Consider the following 17,800-nt stretch of genomic DNA (forward strand, 5'->3'; position numbering starts at 1 on the left):
TTGTTTCAGAACTTTACCTGCCACATGTACATATGTTGTTTCAGACCTTTACTAGCCACATGTACACATGTTGTTTCAGAACTTTACCTGCCACATGTACACATGTTGTTTCAGAACGTTACCAGCCACATGTACACATGTTGTTTCAGAACTTTACCAGCCATATGCAGAGTGAGTTCCACCAGGAGAGACTACAGGACCTGCTGAACCTTACTAAGCAGAAGTCCTCCCAGCTCCAGGCCAGACTTAAGGCTGAGGCTCACCTCAGGACCATTGAAGAGAAAGACATAAATGACAGGTGAGTAAGGACTCAGTCAGGGGCAGTGGTTGTGGGGCTTGTCTCTTTCAATGGCTGGAGCACACAAGGGTTGAATCCTAGCCTTGGACAGGGAATGATTTTTAAGTACGATGTTAAACTCCAAGCATTCATTCGTTCGTTTGGAAAGGGAATGTGTAGATTTGTGTGACCGTTTTCCCAGCTGAGTGTAAAATTCTTGAGTAGGGCATTAAATTACATTCAGATAAGTGAACAAATTAAATTACATTCAGATAAGTGAACAAATTAAATTACATTCAGATAAGTGAACAAATTAAATATTGTGTTTCACAGATACAGAGAATTGGTATGAGTAGAATATGTTGAATTGGTCTGACTAAGGTGGTAATTTGTAGGACGAGATTCAAATATTGTTTTTTGCACATATATTCGTAAATTGTAAGATCAGAGAATTTAAATACTGCGTTTGACAGATCTAAGCTTGTAAGAAGCGCAAATGTAAAGAATAAAATATTTCATTTAACAGTTACTGATTGTTTGTAGGGCCCGGGACATTTGACAGATACTGATTATTTGTAGAACCTGAGAAAATTTGACAGATACTGATTATTTGTAGGACCTGAGACATTTGACAGATACTGATTATTTGTAGGATCTGAGACATTTGACCTATACTGATTATTTGTAGGACCCGAGACATTTGACCGAAACTGATTATTTGTAGGATCTGAGACATTTGACCGAAACTGATTATTTGTAGGACCTGAGACATTTGACAGATACTGATTATTTGTAGGACCTGAAACATTTGACAGATACTGATTTTTTGTAGGATCTGAGACATTTGACCTATACTGATTATTTGTAGGATCTGAGACATTTGACCTATACTGATTATTTGTAGGACCCGAGACATTTGACCGAAACTGTGTAGGATCTGAGACATTTGACAGATACTGATTATTTGTAGGACCTGAGACATTTGACAGATACTGATTTTTTGTAGGACCTGAGACATTTGACCTATACTGATTATTTGTAGGACCTGAGACATTTGACCTATACTGATTATTTGTAGGACCTGAGACATTTGACCGATACTGATTATTTGTAGGACCTGAGACATTTGACCGATACTGATTATTTGTAGGACCTGAGACATTTGACAGATACTGATTATTTGTAGGACCTGAAACATTTGACAGATACTGATTATTTGTAGGACCTGAAACATTTGACAGATACTGATTATTTGTAGGACCTGAGACATTTGACAGATACTGATTATTTGTAGGACCTGAAACATTTGACAGATACTGATTATTTGTAGGACCTGAAACATTTGACAGATACTGATTATTTGTAGGACCTGAAACATTTGACAGATACTGATTATTTGTAGGACCTGAGACATTTGACAGATACTGATTATTTGTAGGACCTGAGACATTTGACCTATACTGATTATTTGTAGGACCTGAGAAAATTTGACAGATACTGATTATTTGTAGGACCTGAGAGATTTGACAGATACTGATTATTTGTAAGACCTGAGACATTTGACAGATACTGATTATTTGTAGGACCTGAGACATTTGACCTATACTGATTATTTGTAGGATCTGAGACATTTGACCCATACTGATTATTTGTAGGACCTGAGACATTTGACCTATACTGATTATTTGTAGGACCTGAGACATTTGACAGATACTGATTATTTGTAGGACCTGAGACATTTGACAGATACTGATTATTTGTAGGACCTGATACATTTGACAGATACTGATTATTTGTAGGACCTGAGACATTTGACAGATACTGATTATTTGTAGGACCTGGGACATTTGACAGATACTGATTATTTGCAGGACCTGAGACATTTGACAGATACTGATTATTTGTAGGACCTGATACATTTGACAGATACTGATTATTTGTAGGATCTGATACATTTGACCAATACTGATTATTTGTAGGACCTGAGACATTTGACCTATACTGATTATTTGTAGGACCTGAGACATTTGACAGATACTGATTATTTGTAAGACCTGAGACATTTGACAGATACTGATTATTTGTAGGACCTGAGAAAATTTGACAGATACTGATTATTTGTAGGACCTGAGACATTTGACCGAAACTGATTATTTGTAGGACCTGAAACATTTGACCAATACTGATTATTTGTAGGACCTGAAACATTTGACCAATACTGATTATTTGTAGGACCTGATACATTTGACAGATACTGATTATTTGTAGGACCTGATACATTTGACAGATACTGATTATTTGTAGGACCTGAGAAAATTTGACAGATACTGATTATTTGTAGGACCTGAGAAAATTTGACAGATACTGCTACATGTAATTTGCAAACAGACAGAATGTAGGTTTATAGCTGAGCTCAATCCATAACAACTAATGGTGAATGCAGTGCATTTTGAATGATACTTCTCATGAATCATTCTACAAAACTACAAACGGTACAGTACCTGAGCCAGAGCCATATCTAGAAAAACATTACAGGTTCTGATCCCAAACTTTAATGGTGACATTGTGACTATATAAAAAAGTTTCAAAAGTGCAACTTCTAACATCTTTAAAGTCTTTGAATGAAAGAAATTTGTGTGAAAACTTAACTTTTTATTGGTAAACTATCCCAATTAAGCTATATCAATCAATTTACTTGTTACATGTAGTTTTAATACAGCTAGTTAAGTTTGGGCAGCCATCAATTTTGGAGCCCAAATGTTTACCAGAACTGAAATGACGATAGATATGGCTATTTTTTGCCACTGCAATCACATTGCAATCACACCCACCCTACACCTAATCCCGTCTGCAGTGCTAAATGAGCCTTGGTTTTGTGCTTGTCTGACCTTGCTGTTTGTGTGTGTGTGTTTTTTGTAGGGAGGGGTATTGTCAGACGTGTGATGAACCATACACTGGGTCTGTAATAAGACACAGGAGGACGTCTTCTCACAAGGTAACCCTGATTCTGACATAACTAATCTCTTAAGCAGGTTTGGATGTGTTTTCAAGTATTGTCCCAAATACTGTGGATTTATAGCTGGTTGGACCCTATCTGACACAGTCTGTTACAGCACTGTTTTTGCTGCAGCCATTTGACCTCTGACCTACAAGTTGACTGGTTCAAATCCAGGCTGTGGTGCTTCTTCTACATCTTTAAGTCAAATGGTATGCCAAAGGGCAATGGTTTACTAAAGTTTCCCTGTGCCCATGAACCTGGTTACCCCTGGAATAAGTGAAAAATTCCTCTGTATGGCATTTAAGAACAATCAACCAATGCAGCAATCAAATCAAGCTCCCAGTGCTACTGCCCAGGCTGTCATTCAGAAGGTCTGTCAGTCCTGGTAACCGTTGTGAAAGTGAAGCTTTCTTGAATACGAGAAACCTTTCGTGAACAACAAATAATGTAAACGAGTATGTTGTCTTCGTCTTATTTCCTTCCCCCTTCATATTTTTATGCTTTTCAACGTAGTTTTCTGTTTGATTGCAAAGCTGTGCATGTGCTCCACCTGAAACCCTGAACTCTCCTTTGATTTGATCAGATCTCCTGATCATTCCATTTTTTGTGTATCTTTCAACAGAAATGTGATTTAATGTGAAAGCAGAAATTTACTGTAATTCTTCATTCGCTTTGAACATGGAACAGAATGTTTACATTCGAATTTGTAATTCACAGTGAAACCATGTTGACAGTTTTTACATTCGAATTTGTAATTCACAGTGAAACCATGTTGACAGTTTTTACATTCAAATTTGTAATTCACAGTGAAACCATGTTGACAGTTTTTACATTCAAATTTGTAATTCACAGTGAAACCATGTTGACAGTTTTTACATTCAAATTTGTAATTCACAGTGAAACCATGTTGACAGTTTTGAAGTCCAATTTTATCAACATTTACTTGGTCAGTACTAAGCCTAATATAACAACTGAACAACATGTGAACAAGCATAAAGGTTGAAGAATTACAGGCAAATTGTGTGTAGTACCTCCAGTCAACGAACATCTTTTCTCTGGATATATTTTCCCATTTTGTTCAAGTGTGAATTCTTTTTTTTTTCGGGTCTTAGCATTCAGTAGTAGCCTTTGTGATTGGTCAGATAGGTTTTCTTGATTGACATAAAAAAAACAGTGTAGTAAAAACTGACTTTTTTATTATCACATCAAGGCCATATCTAGAAAAAAATTGAGGGTTCTGCTTCCAAACTTTAAAAGTGACATTTGTCACCTTTCGTAAAGATATTTTATGAATTGCCACTCAAAATGATGCTTTCTGAGAGCTTATAAGTGTATGAAGGATAGAAATTTGTATGAAATCTCAGTTTTTTGGGCCTGTTTTCACTGAGTTTCAATACAGATTGATTATTTTGGGCACCTAAGAGTTTTGGAGCCCAAACATTTTCCGCAACAAAAATTGCTCTAGATATGGACCTGCTGTTTTAAAAAATTTCATTTTGACGGGATTTGGTCTTACCGTTATCTTGAGGAACCATTTCACAAAAGCTGCATGAATACAAGGGACAAGCGTTCGTACATGTAGCTGTGAGAGTGAAGATATCAGTGTCAGAGTTTGCTGTAGCAGACCATTCATTGCATGCCGTGAAACACTTTACAAGTGATCTACTAGGTTGTAGCCAGTGGAAAGACAAATCAACCCGTGTTATGTTCAGCATACACAGGAGCTTGGGGCCCAACTGTCCTTAGTCCTGACCACTGTGTTTCATTTATGTGAAATGATATAATTCAGCATGAGTTCGGCACGAGTTGCACTCAACACTGGCAAAATTAATTGGCTTGCCCCATCTAAGATGAGTCTCATGATATAACCCACAGGTTACTGTCAATTTTCATTTGGATAGAGATGCAGCGAATGACTCGTCAATTCTTCATCACGTGACACTTTATCAAAATGTCAGGGGCAGAAACAGTGTCGTTACTAAGGGCCCCCGAAGAAAAAAAAACAAAATAGCTTGAAGTCATCCATATGAAAGTCGAGTTTAGTTGTGTCTTAGGCTGTGTTCGCAAATGTGTTCGTGTCAGCTGATACAAATATATTTGTGCAAGAAGAGCATAAGAATAGAGGGTACATGTTCATATATTTTAGTATGGTTCTGGCTGCACCCCGTCCCAACTCTGGAGAAATTGAGAGTGAAAACTTTCTCCGTGAACAGTGAAATGGTGTTAAATTTTGGCTTCTTAAACCACTTTTTCATATGGGATTGACACAGGGACAGCAATTTGAATATGCCCTCAAACTCCTGGGTATGTCCTTAAACTCCTGGGTATGCCCTTAAACTCCTGTGTGTGCCATAAAATTTGTGTGTGTGTTAAGCTTTACGTTCTGTCCTGTCTCTGTTCTTTCCCTCTCATGTTTTCTCTCTCTGTCCTCTGTGAACATAGCAGAGGGATTCAAGTCATAAGTCTCGCTGGGAGCACAACTTCAGGCAGCGAAACCAGGCCACTGTAACCATGGTGACCAGGGACAAAACACCCACGGCTGCCAGTGCCAAGGTAGATTTCTGCTCTTAAGTCTTTTTACGAGGATTCTTGCTAGCAGTGACCAAAAGCTCTTCACCCTTTGAAATGTCACTAGTTCAAAACCTGATCATGCTCAAATCACCAGTAATCCCATGTCAGTCTTTCAGTCAATGGGCTGCCCTAAATGACCTAAAATTATACCCCCAAAAGTGCATTTATAGAGGTAGATAAATGTTACAAAATATTTTTTTGATGCTGAAACTTACAATTATCCAGTAGAAGAATATCATTCCATGTTCCAAGCAAACCTCAAAACACCTTTCTAAAATCAGTAGAACTCTCAGAATCGGGGAAAAATGGGCAAGTTAGTCATGGACGAAATTTATGGTACGTGACCTTTCCCTGTGCAGCGGTGACTGATGTCCAAGAGGCATATTCGTTTGAGTTGGCATCATTTGTCATCCACCATAACCTTGTTCACATAATATCTCGAGAGCTGATTGGTTGGTCTTAACCAAATTTCTGTAAAAGGTTCATGACCTTAACATTTGATTGACTACAGTAACTCTTCAACCTTTTTGCTAATTTGCAACATGTTTATTCAAACATATGGTGAAGGTATTATTCTGTGTAGACTAAGTAAAAATACCGGTACACTTTTTCCAGAAGCCCTGAAATTGGCCAACCCAACCAGTGTAGTCTTTTCTCCAAAATCAATTTAAAATTGTGCATAAATCCTGCAGAAAGTTGCACTTTCATGTGCGGAAATGTTGAGGAAATAGGGTATTGTGGGTATGTTCATCCGTCTGCTCATTCATCTGTTTGTCAGTTTATTAACATTGTAACAGGCAATAACCTTACTCATACGAAAAGTACTGGGCCAAGTTCAATCCAACTGAATTTGAAGCTTCATGCCAAAAGTTTGATCAACTAATGGAGTGTCTGTTCTAGCCTTAAACCGTTTATATGTATTTTGACATTTACCAGGCATTGACCTTAACATGTTTATGCCATATCACTAACTATTGGGCAGAATAATCAAAATTTTATGTGAAGTTTGAAACTACTCTGACCTTAAGGACTGATTAACTTGGAAGGACTTCCAGTACTTGTGCACCTGTATTGTTAAAGAAAAATTCTGTAAAATTTTTGGCTAGAAAGAAGCACTTTTTTACATTCTTTGTTTAAATATACTCCCCTTTTTTGGGAGACCCTCTAAGTTTGGATAACTGAATTTATTCTTTTCTATTAATTTTGTACACACACCTAGTGACTCGCTATTATTGTATGACTGACAAACTGTTAAGTACGATCTTAAACCCCAAGTCTACATGTATATTCTATCAGTTTGTATATTTCTGCACGTGAGTTTTTCTTGCTCTCATTTCTCAAACTTTTTGCATGGGTGAAGGAAACTGAGTTTTTAATTCATACAATAAATAATGTCAACATTAACATTCGGTTATCGAGTTGTTTAGCCAGTTAGCATGTAGTTCCGTGAGAATATTCGTGAGAAAGGTGATGTTAGCATGTAGTTCCGTGAGAATATTCACCAAAATGCTGAGATAATGCCGAATAAAGGGTAGAGGAGTGGAGGCCTTAGAGGAGCATTGAGTGGCCAAAAGAGAAATGTGTTAACCCCCCCCCCCCAAAAACAAATTAGTTAAGTTAGGCCTTATTTGTATTATTCCGGTGATTGTTGGAACAAATTTCATGTATTTGTGGCTAATTATGTTTGTGTCCCAGCATACTTTCAGCATGTTTGCATTCTCCTTTTATTTATATATTGGTTTTAACCACTTTGACATGATTGAATGAAAACTCTCCATAAGTCCTGTTAAAGACGTCTAGAGGCTGCACACTAATTTACCTCCCTTTATATACTGGTTAGCTAATTGTCTCCCTTTGCCTGTAACTCTTCGGCAGATGAAGGAGAAAGTGAAGTGGCCGCGCTGTAGTGTATGTGACCAAACGTTCAAGTCCCCCCTAAAATTCGTGAAGCACTTGAACTCCCTCGCTCACAAGGTGGGTTTGCTTTATACCTCTGCTGTCTTTTGTGTTTGGGCATGGCTTTCCTTCTTTTTGTGTTTGAATATGACCTTTCTTTTTTCTTTTGGGCATGTCTAACAATTTTTTGTTTTACCTGACTGAGGTATAAACGTGTTGATTTCCTTGTAGATCATGATTGAACCATAAACAGCGTTAGATAAATGTTCTAACAAATTCTTCATTTGTGTTGTTTAAGAATGTCTTTAAAGACTTTTCAGTAAGACAGGTATAAACTTCAGTTTGGTCAGTTTTGTATAACGATAGGAGGGGTATTAATGTTTGATCATGGCTTACTTTTATTATGCTTTTGAAGAACCAAACCTTAAACTTGTACATTTCCATACCTATGATCCATGACCCATTTTCGTATTGCTTTGCCAGCATACTCTGATGGCTTGTTGAACTGGTTTAAGGTGATGTTCTGTTTTAAAAGTGTCCATGATGTATGGCCTGTATGTAACTTTCCTGTGTAGGAAAAAAAAGCTCAAGACAAGCATGTGTCACCTGAGGATGACCTAGACGCAGAGGACTGGCTGGAGTGCCGTGCCTAAACCCTGAAGATCTGGTAACTCTGGATGCCGTGGGGCAGTCTGATGAAGAGGTGGGTGTGGTCTGCAAGGAGCAAGGATTGGTCATACATGGGTTGAGAGTGGTCTGCAAGGATCAGGGAGTGGTCATTTAGGGCCTTGGTGTGGCCATATAGAGGCTGGGTGATTTGTTTAATCCTGGTGTGGTTTAAAGGAACAAGGTTTAATCTTATTGGAGCTGGGCATCGATTGGGCTGCATAGTGATGGGAGTGGTCTAAAGGAATAAGGTTTGGTCTTATAGGAGCTGGGCCTAATAGGAAGAGGACTTAGGTTGGGGATGCATAGTGATGGGAGTGGTCTAAAGAAACAAGGTGTGGTTTCACTGGGGGTGGGCATGGTCTAATGGGAGGAGGGCATGGCTTAATTGGTGTAGGGCATGGGTTGGGCCTCCATAATGATGGGAATGGTCTAAAGGAAAAGGCTTGGTTTTACTGGAGCTGGGCATGGTCTAATGGGAGTAGGACATGGGCTTGGCCTGCATAGTGATGAGAGTGGTTTAAAGGAACAAGGTTTGGTCTTATTGGAGCTGGGCATGGCGTAATGGGAGTAGGGCATGGGTTTGGCCTGCATAGTGATGGGAGTGGTCGAAAGGAACAAGGTGTGGTTTTACTAGAGCTGGGCATGGTCTAATGGGAGTAGGACATGGGCTTGGCCTGCATAGTGATGGGAGTGGTCGAAAGGGACAAGGTGTGGTTTTACTAGAGCTGGGCATGGTCTAATGGGAGGAGGGCATGGGTTTGGCCTGCATAGTGATGGGAGTGGTCTGAAGAAAGGTTTGGTCTTTTTGGAGCTGGGCATGGTCTAATGGGAGTAGGGCATGGGTTGGGCCTGCATAGTGATGGGAGCGGTCTAAAGGAACAAGGTTTGGTCTTATTGGAGCTGGGCATGGCGTAATGGGAGGAGGGCATGGGTTTGGCCTGCATAGTGATGGGAGTGGTCTGAAGAAAGCAGGTTTGGTCTTATTGGAGCTGGGCATGGCATAATGGGAGGAGGGCATGGGTTTGGCCTGCATAGTGATGGGAGTGGTCTAAAGGAACAAGGTGTGGTTTTGCTGGAGCTAGGCATGGCGTAATGGGAGTAGAGCATGGGTTTGGCCTGCATAGTGATGGGAGTGGTCGAAAGGGACAAGGTGTGGTTTTACTAGAGCTGGGCATGGTCTAATGGGAGGAGGGCATGGGTTTGGCCTGCATAGTGATGGGAGTGGTCTGAAGAAAGGTTTGGTCTTTTTGGAGCTGGGCATGGTCTAATGGGAGTAGGGCATGGGTTGGGCCTGCATAGTGATGGGAGCGGTCTAAAGGAACAAGGTTTGGTCTTATTGGAGCTGGGCATGGCGTAATGGGAGGAGGGCATGGGTTTGGCCTGCATAGTGATGGGAGTGGTCTGAAGAAAGCAGGTTTGGTCTTATTGGAGCTGGGCATGGCATAATGGGAGGAGGGCATGGGTTTGGCCTGCATAGTGATGGGAGTGGTCTAAAGGAACAAGGTGTGGTTTTGCTGGAGCTAGGCATGGCGTAATGGGAGTAGAGCATGGGTTTGGCCTGCATAGTGATGGGAGTGGTCTAAAGGAACAAAGTGTGGTTTTACTGGACCAGGGCATGGTCTAAGGGGAGTAGGACATGGATTGTGCATGCATGGTGATGGGAGTGGTCAGTTAGGAGGAGGGTTGTAGTCTAACTGGAGATGAACATTGACTAATAGCAGATGAGCTGTAATGGCCTAAAGATGACTTAAATATATTATGAAAGCATTTGGAGTCCTATTCACCTGTGAAAATGAATGTGTGGTTTGTTTTCCAGTCCGATACAGAGAGATCTGATGAGGGACATCTAGACCAGAACAAGGTGAGTGTTAGTGAGACTTAAAAAAGTAAAGAGCATCTTTGTAAACCAAAAGATTGAGGGTTTACAGTTTCTGTTACAATTTCGGCGAGTAAAAGGAAATATTATCCACTGCATTCACCAATTCTTGAATGGACGGATAAATGGGGAAAAAGGAAAAAAGAGAGAAACCAGTAGTAGTTACTACTACACTCATATTGAAAACAAGCATGTGTTCAAAATCTAGCACTAGTTATTCAGACAGAAACCAATTTGTTGGTGGGTTAGTGGTGATATGCCATTAATTACTTCATGATACTCAGGAATATTATATCTGTAGGTTTCAGCCAACACACTAAAATTACCGTGCTTGCTTTTCAGGCAGGTGTGGAATTCAGCGTCATTAGTAAACAGATAATTTTCAAGACTTTCCTGCTTCCCTTGATGTTGTTGAACTTGACTGGTAAAAAAGTGGTGAACGGCACTAGCTTATGTCTTCTTACTTAATGGGTGATGGAAACCACTTTCCACTTGTTTATATGCTGTAGGTCACATGTGGAAAGGTTCGGCAGTAACTTGCCAAAGGTTGGTGGTTTACTCTTGGCACCATGGTTTCCATCACCCCTAAAACTGGCCAGCTCATGAATTCTTGATTACAGTGTTGGACAACAATCAAGCAAATAATAAAAAAAAGAAACCCTTTGATGCCAAAGAAGGAAATAAAGTATTTTATGTTGGTTGTAGAACGATGCTGATGAAGCTGATATGGATGAGACTGAGACGAGGCCAACCGAGGGAGATGAGACACAAAATGAGACTGCCATCCAGGGCAGGAGAGACTGTGCTGTTGTCCCTGTGTATGATGGTGTCACAGTTGTGGGTGAGTAGGAAAACTGACGAAAGATGGTTCTTGTGGGATACACTGAATTTTTTTTGAAGGATAACTAGCCCCTTTACCATTGAGGGTAACCATTGAGTAATGTCAGGATGGTTTTTTGGGTGTGTGTGGTGTCCTGTAATGATTAAAAGAATAAACATGGCTGTTCTGTAATCTGGAATTCCTACTTTATATTAAAAGAATTCTTTGATCTATTACACTTTTGCTATGATCACTAGTGGATAACTTGCCCTTGACCATTGAGTAATATCAGGATGGTTTTTTGGGTGTGCGTGGTGTCCTGTAATGATTAAAAGAATAAACATGGCTGTTCTGTAATCTGGAATTCCTACTTTATATTAAAACAATTCATTGATCTGCTGCGCTTTTGCAATGATCGCTAGAAGATAACTTGCCCTTGACCATTGAGGCTGCTGTTTCAAATCAAGACCGTTCTAGTCCAGTGGCTGAATAATGTTAGAAGGTTCTGATGGTTGTGCCGTTTTTCCTCAAATCATAAATTGACTCTAGCCAAATAAATAAATATGGCTGCAGTGACCCAAATTTTTAAGATGCATTTGTAATTTGGAGTTCCTACTTGCTGCACAAATCGTTTGCCATACTACTCTTGTGTTATGATCGCCATGATACAGCTGCAATATTCCCAAAATGGCATTGAGTCATACTTCTTCATTCATTCATTCATTCTTTTGCAGTGCCACAATAAAACCACTACATGTATCATCTTACACGAGAGAATCTAATCATGAACTGTAGCACAGCATAATAACCCAGGAGCCTCTCACCAATGCGGTCGCTGTGAGTTCAAGTCCAGCTCCTGCTGGCTTCCTCTCCAGCCGTACATGGGAAGGTCTAGCAGCAACCTGTGGATGGTCGTGGGTTTCCCCTGGGCTCTAACCGGTTTCCTCCCTCTGTAATGCTGGCCGCCGTCGCGTCTGCAAGTGAAAATATTCTTGAGTAAGGCGTAAAACACCAATCAAATAAATAAATAAATAAATAACCATGAACTGGGAAGTTTTGGATGAAGTTATGAAACTATCATGTTCACTTAATCATCTGTTTCATCTTCATGGCACTCTGTTGGTTATTTTTATCTGTTGTTTTTTTTTGTTTCAGGTCAGGAATTTGTGGTTCCCGTGTCAGGGTTCTTCTGTAAACTCTGCTACAAGTTTTACAACAAGGAGACGACTGCCAGAGTGACTCACTGCCTCTCAAAGACTCATTATGACAGATATCAGGTAACACTTTCACCCATAGGAAATGTAAATCTATTACATGTACTTTTCATCATAAATATATCCACTGTCAGTTGTCTGAAATGTACACGTGTAGTTCACTTTCATTTACTGTTTTTTGGAGGGCTTCCGTGGCTAAGTTAGTTATTGCACTAGCATAGCATAATGACCCAGGAGTCCCTCACTAGTGGGGTCGCTTTGAGTTCAAGTCCAGCTCATGTTGACTTCCTCTCCTGTCGTACGTGTGAAAGTCTGCCAGCAACCTGTGGATGGTCGTGGGCTTCCCCCGGGCTCTGCCCGGTTTCCACCCACTATAATGCTGGACGCCATCGTATAAGTGAAATGCTCTTCAGTATGGCCTAAAACACCGATCAAATAAATAAATAAATAAAATAAATTCATTTCTTTTTGCCTCAGAGATTGAATGTAAAGTCACTCCATTTGAGATGTGTAATTTAAGTTCACTTTCACTTTCTATTTGCTGTGGAGAGTATCTACAAGTACATTTATGCTTCTTGATTTGGGCCCCTGAACAATATGGTTACAGGCTGTAGTCTGTCTTCCGCTGGATTTGTCAATTATCTCGGGAATGTTAGTAGTGTCCAGAAAGTAATATTTTATATCATAAATGCCCTTTTGAGAGTGTAGAGATTCAATAAATGCACTTTTAGTGCATTTAGAGTAATTAAAACCTTCATGAGCACTAGCTCCACGGGCAGTGGTATGTGCTGTATCATGCTCGTTAAATCCTTGTGGTGTTTTCTTCGTTAACAGGAGTTTGTTGCTTCAAAAGGTACACAGGTTCAGAACACGGTGAAAAATGAGCCTATCTTCATTGAACAATCCCCTGCTGAGAAGACAGTTTTTGCCCAATCTGCCGACACTGCATCCGTCCAATCAGTACTCAAAGAGAACGGCGTAAAAGTCAGGGATGACGATAAAACTCCAAAGAACTCTCCTGATGAAGTTGAAATGTTGCAGCGAAAAGAAGAGGAGAAGGAAGATTCAGATTATCAAAACATGCATTTGTCAGAGAAAGACGAGGAAATGTTGTTGGCTGAGGAGGAGAATGAGCAGGGTGAGGAGTGCACCCAGGAGGAGATGAAAGATGATCTCTCCGATGCTGCAAGTCCAGAAACAAGGAGAAGTACCCGCAGCAGGAGATCTAGACACTCGAGAAAGACTTAAGTGAGAGAATGTCCATGTTCTGATTTAACCATCCAATCAGTCTTTTGTAGCCTGCTGAAGATCGATTGATGCTAAAGATGGATTGCTTACGTATAATTTGGATAGTCAAAGAAGTATTTTTGATCAGATTTGTTGGTCAGTAAGAAACTGACTTAGAAGAACAGTTGTGAGGTTTTGCAACCAGAGTGTAGAGATTCAAAATGGAACAGTGAGAGAGGAAGTGTTCATCAGAAATGTATGAAGAGCAAGTATAAAGAAACAGGAATAAAAAAAAAACAGTGGTAAGGTTTTGAACTAAAACGTTAGCGGTCAGACAGTTATTGTTATCAGAAATGCATGAGTCATGAAAGACGCTGACTCAAAAGTTGTAAGTTTTGAAGCAGGAGGTTAAAATTTGAACACTCAGAGAGTCAGTCTTCGTTAGAAGTGTGCGGTAAGTTAGTAGTGAGTAAAGAAACTCATTTAGCAGAACAAACCAGAAATTAAAAGGTTTGATAGAGACATTTGACATTATTAAACATGTACTTTGTTTAGTCAATATCTCTTTTGAGACACTTCACAGCATAAGGGAAGTTTTGCCAGTATCTCAGTCACTTGACATCATAAAGCATGGGCTGTGTCTGGCCAATATCTCAGAGAGACATTTGACATCACAAAGCATGGGCTGTGTCTGGCCAGTATCTCAGAGACTTGACATCACAAAGCATGGGCTGTGTTTGGCCAGTATCTCAGAGAGACATTTGACATCATAACCCATGGGTTATGTCTGGCCATTATCTCAGAGAGACACTTAACAGCATCAGGTATGTGCTATGATAGATTCTGCGTGAAACACAGATGACACTGTGGAGACAAGCCAAATATAGACAAGCTCATTTGGAGAGTGCGCATGTACCAGGCCATATCTAGAACAAAGGTTCTGCTCCCAGACTTAAAAGGTGACATTGTGGACCATGGGACATCTTATGAATGTAACTCAAAGTAATGCTTTCTTATGCTGTTAAGTCTGTAAATGAAAGACATTTGTATGAAAACTAAACTGTTTATGGGTAAAACCATCATGGCTGCCCAACAGTTTGGGAACCCAGGTGTTTTCCAGAACTAAACTCACTCAAGATATGGCCTTGGATGTATAATAGAAACACAGAAAATTGTGTTACTCATTCAGTCAGTGGTCTTACAATTACATGTATAACCCAGGGAGAGTGCTTGGAAACATGCTCACTGTATCTGTTCTAGAAATAGATACAGGTCAAGGCTATGAACCAGGCATGTAATATTAAAGCACTCCTATGTAAGCCATGTTAACATCTGATACTGTGAGTGATTTCACTGTGACAAATTACTGGTTGCTCATGGGCAGTTTTATTGTCCTGTTGACCTCCAGCGTTAAGATGAATAGGCCTTGGTAGAGTTAGTTACGGCCCAATTTGACTTGTTTATCTGAACTTTAACTGACGACACATTTTAAAGAATAGAAATTTAGAGTTTTGTGTCTGGCTGTTTAACAAACTTTGATATCTAAGATTATTGCCAAATTGGAATAGAGTCCGTTCCACTGACACCTCTTGTCTGGGGCTAGTTTCAATAAACCCTTGCAAGGCTGCACCAAGGCAGTTGCTATGGTGACGTTCATGAATATATGTATCTTCACTATAGGTTATGCCCGGTGCAATTCATGACTTTTGGAGAAAATTTTCCCAAGGTACATGAAGGCTCTGTTCACTGAATATTAAATGCCAGGACTTATATGATTGATTTTTACCAGTCACTGTTGAAGTGCCAACATTTTTTTTTTTCTTTCAAAAGGACATAAAACTATGTAAATGGTGAATAGTTTTTATGGGTGAAACTCGCATGATGTTATAGTTAGGCTCAGTTTTCTGTCCAACTATTTTTCCCATTGTCACCCATGGAGGCCTTTGCAAGAATTGAGTTATCCATGCTCATTTGGTATTTCTTGTGAATGGCAGATTCAACAAGAAATTGTCCATCAGTCAAATACGACTTGAGCTCAGAAAGCCAATTTCTCTCCGTCAGTACAGCCCATTATGTAGAACGCTGAGCAGCTGTCATGACTGTAATTTGTTATAATTTGTACAAAAGATTTATTTGTTCTAAAAGTTTTACTACATATCTGGAGTACACCATTCCAGTGACAGCTAATTCTTGTGAAGATACATGGTCTGCTCGTTCAAAAATGCTTTGGGTTTTTACCAGTAGCCTGAAATTTAAGATCTGCCGTTAGAAAGTTTTTTTTTTTCAAAATTTATGGCAACTATGATATTTGACAACTGTTTTATGTCAGCCAAAAATTCAAGACTTTTCCAAATACAACTGATCATTTAATATCTGGTACATGTATTATTATGAAAATTGGAGAAAAGTTAAAAATGCGTGAATTTTCATTTTTCTTTAAGGAGAAAAGGATATTTAAATATAATTTTTGTATAGTGAGTTTGGAGCCATGTCTAGGTATTATTATTTTTCTATATTTCTTTATTGTTGCAATGACCTAAATCTAATAAATTTATTGGAGCTTACATTTGGGTCTTCTGACAGATGTGTTAAATTTTATTCATATTTTACTAGTTTTCAATATATTCCTAAATATTATCACAGTTCCAATTTAACACATTTGTCTAGATATAAACAACCAATTTACATTCAGATAAATTTATAAGACATACATCACATCCTCATTTGGAGCATTGTTATGCAAATATAATACATACGTACGAGTTGCAAATGCCGACCGTACAAAAATCTTTTTCAGATATCCTTTTCTCCTTGAGAAATGAGAAATAGAAGCAAATATTTAACACCATATTGCGTAATAACATTTCACACCTTGTCATCTCAAGTTTGGATCATGTTTTCTTGTATGTTAAACCTGAGGACAGCTTTGACTGGAACTCAACTCAGGTCTGTACAGTTGATACTGTCTGGAAGTTCAAGTTCAAGTCAATGCATTATTGAACTCTGTTCAGTCCCAGTGGCAGCATATGAGCCTTCTTGTCCATATTTCATGTACTTAGTGATCTTTGCCATGGATTTGTAAATCCGCAACATATATTTTGCCTTCTTGAGGAAGGAAAGAAATTTCAACGGAGATGTTGTTTTTTTTTTTAAATGAGATTTGGTGTCCAGAGTTGTATCCTTCATTTACCGTAATGGCATTTGGAGATTTGTGCCTGTTCTGTCTGTGTCTGCCTGCGTGTTCTGTCTGTCTGCCTGTCTACCGGTTCTGTCTGTCTGCCTGTTCTGTCTGTCTGCCTGCCTGCCATTTCTGTCTGCCTGCGTGTTCTGTCTGTCTGCCTGCATGTTCTGTCTGTCTGCCTGCCTGCCATTTCTGTCTGTCTGCGTGTTCTGCCTGCCTGCCTGCCTGTTCTGTATGTCTGCGTGTTCTGTCTGTCTGCGTGTTTTGTCTGCCTGCCTGCCTGTTCTGTGTTTCTGCGCGTTCTGTCTGTCTGCGTGTTCTGTCTGTCTGCCTGCCTGCCAGTTCTGTCTGTCTGCGTGTTCTGCCTGCCTGCCTGCCTGTTCTGTATATCTGCCTGCCTTCCAGTTCTGTCTGTCTCTCTGCCTGCCTGCCTGCCTGCCAGTTCTGTCTGTCTGCGTGTTCTGCCTGCCTGCCTGCATACCTGCCAGTTCTGTCTGTCTGCCTGCCTGCCTGTTCTGTCTGTCTGCCTGCCTGCCTGCATACCTGCCAGTTCTGTCTGTCTGCCTGCCTGTCTGCCTGTTTTGTCCGCCTGTGTTTGCCCCGGTGAAATGTCCTTATTACAGCCTGGTAGAAGAATCTAGCAATTGACTTGCGGTACATTGCACATACTATTTAGAATTGCTGTTGCCTCCTTAGTGGATCATGAGAAATGATCGTATGAAGTTAGGTGTGATTGTTTTACATGTATTAACATATCTTGGACTGATCCCACACAGCTACTTTTGACCTCAGAATGGGTAAAACCTAAATTAGATAAATCTTTCACAATAAGAACTTCAGGCCTTTTTTTTTTCTTCGCCCTTTTGACCCAGTATACAGATCTGCTGTGATCTGTTGAACTTTAACTTCATGTACATACTTGTAAAAGTCAATATTCCAGTCATGGGATCAGGCATATGTGGAAACAAAAAGTGTCATTTGTTTCAATACAATGTTACTTTATAATGCAATGCTGGGGGTGGGCTGCACCTCTCCTTAAAAAAGTTGTCATTTGTAAATGCAGTTGAATAG

At 39.8% G+C, this 17,800-nt stretch overlaps 2 protein-coding genes across 2 annotated transcripts in view; one reads left to right on the forward strand and one right to left on the reverse strand.

Annotated features, from left to right (window-relative positions):
• The window catches only part of LOC135480504 (uncharacterized), a 32,268-nt gene extending 15,247 nt beyond the window's left edge, over window positions 1-17,021 (forward strand). The window contains exons 7-14 of the mRNA XM_064760351.1: window positions 150-298; window positions 3,197-3,272; window positions 5,718-5,828; window positions 7,722-7,820; window positions 10,228-10,272; window positions 10,993-11,128; window positions 12,263-12,384; window positions 13,156-17,021. Coding sequence (XP_064616421.1) covers window positions 150-298; window positions 3,197-3,272; window positions 5,718-5,828; window positions 7,722-7,820; window positions 10,228-10,272; window positions 10,993-11,128; window positions 12,263-12,384; window positions 13,156-13,569 — 1,152 coding nt within the window. The 3' untranslated portion in view covers window positions 13,570-17,021. The remainder of the gene's footprint in view (window positions 1-149; window positions 299-3,196; window positions 3,273-5,717; window positions 5,829-7,721; window positions 7,821-10,227; window positions 10,273-10,992; window positions 11,129-12,262; window positions 12,385-13,155) is intronic.
• Window positions 16,808-17,389, reverse strand: LOC135480506 (octapeptide-repeat protein T2-like). The gene has a single exon (XM_064760352.1). It carries the CDS (start codon window positions 17,387-17,389, stop codon window positions 16,808-16,810), a length of 582 nt encoding a protein of 193 aa, XP_064616422.1.
• Window positions 17,390-17,800: the final 411 nt, after the last annotated feature.

The sequence above is a fragment of the Liolophura sinensis genome, chromosome 13 (genome assembly GCF_032854445.1).
Source record: "Liolophura sinensis isolate JHLJ2023 chromosome 13, CUHK_Ljap_v2, whole genome shotgun sequence".
NCBI classification, from domain to species: Eukaryota; Metazoa; Mollusca; class Polyplacophora; order Chitonida; family Chitonidae; genus Liolophura; species Liolophura sinensis.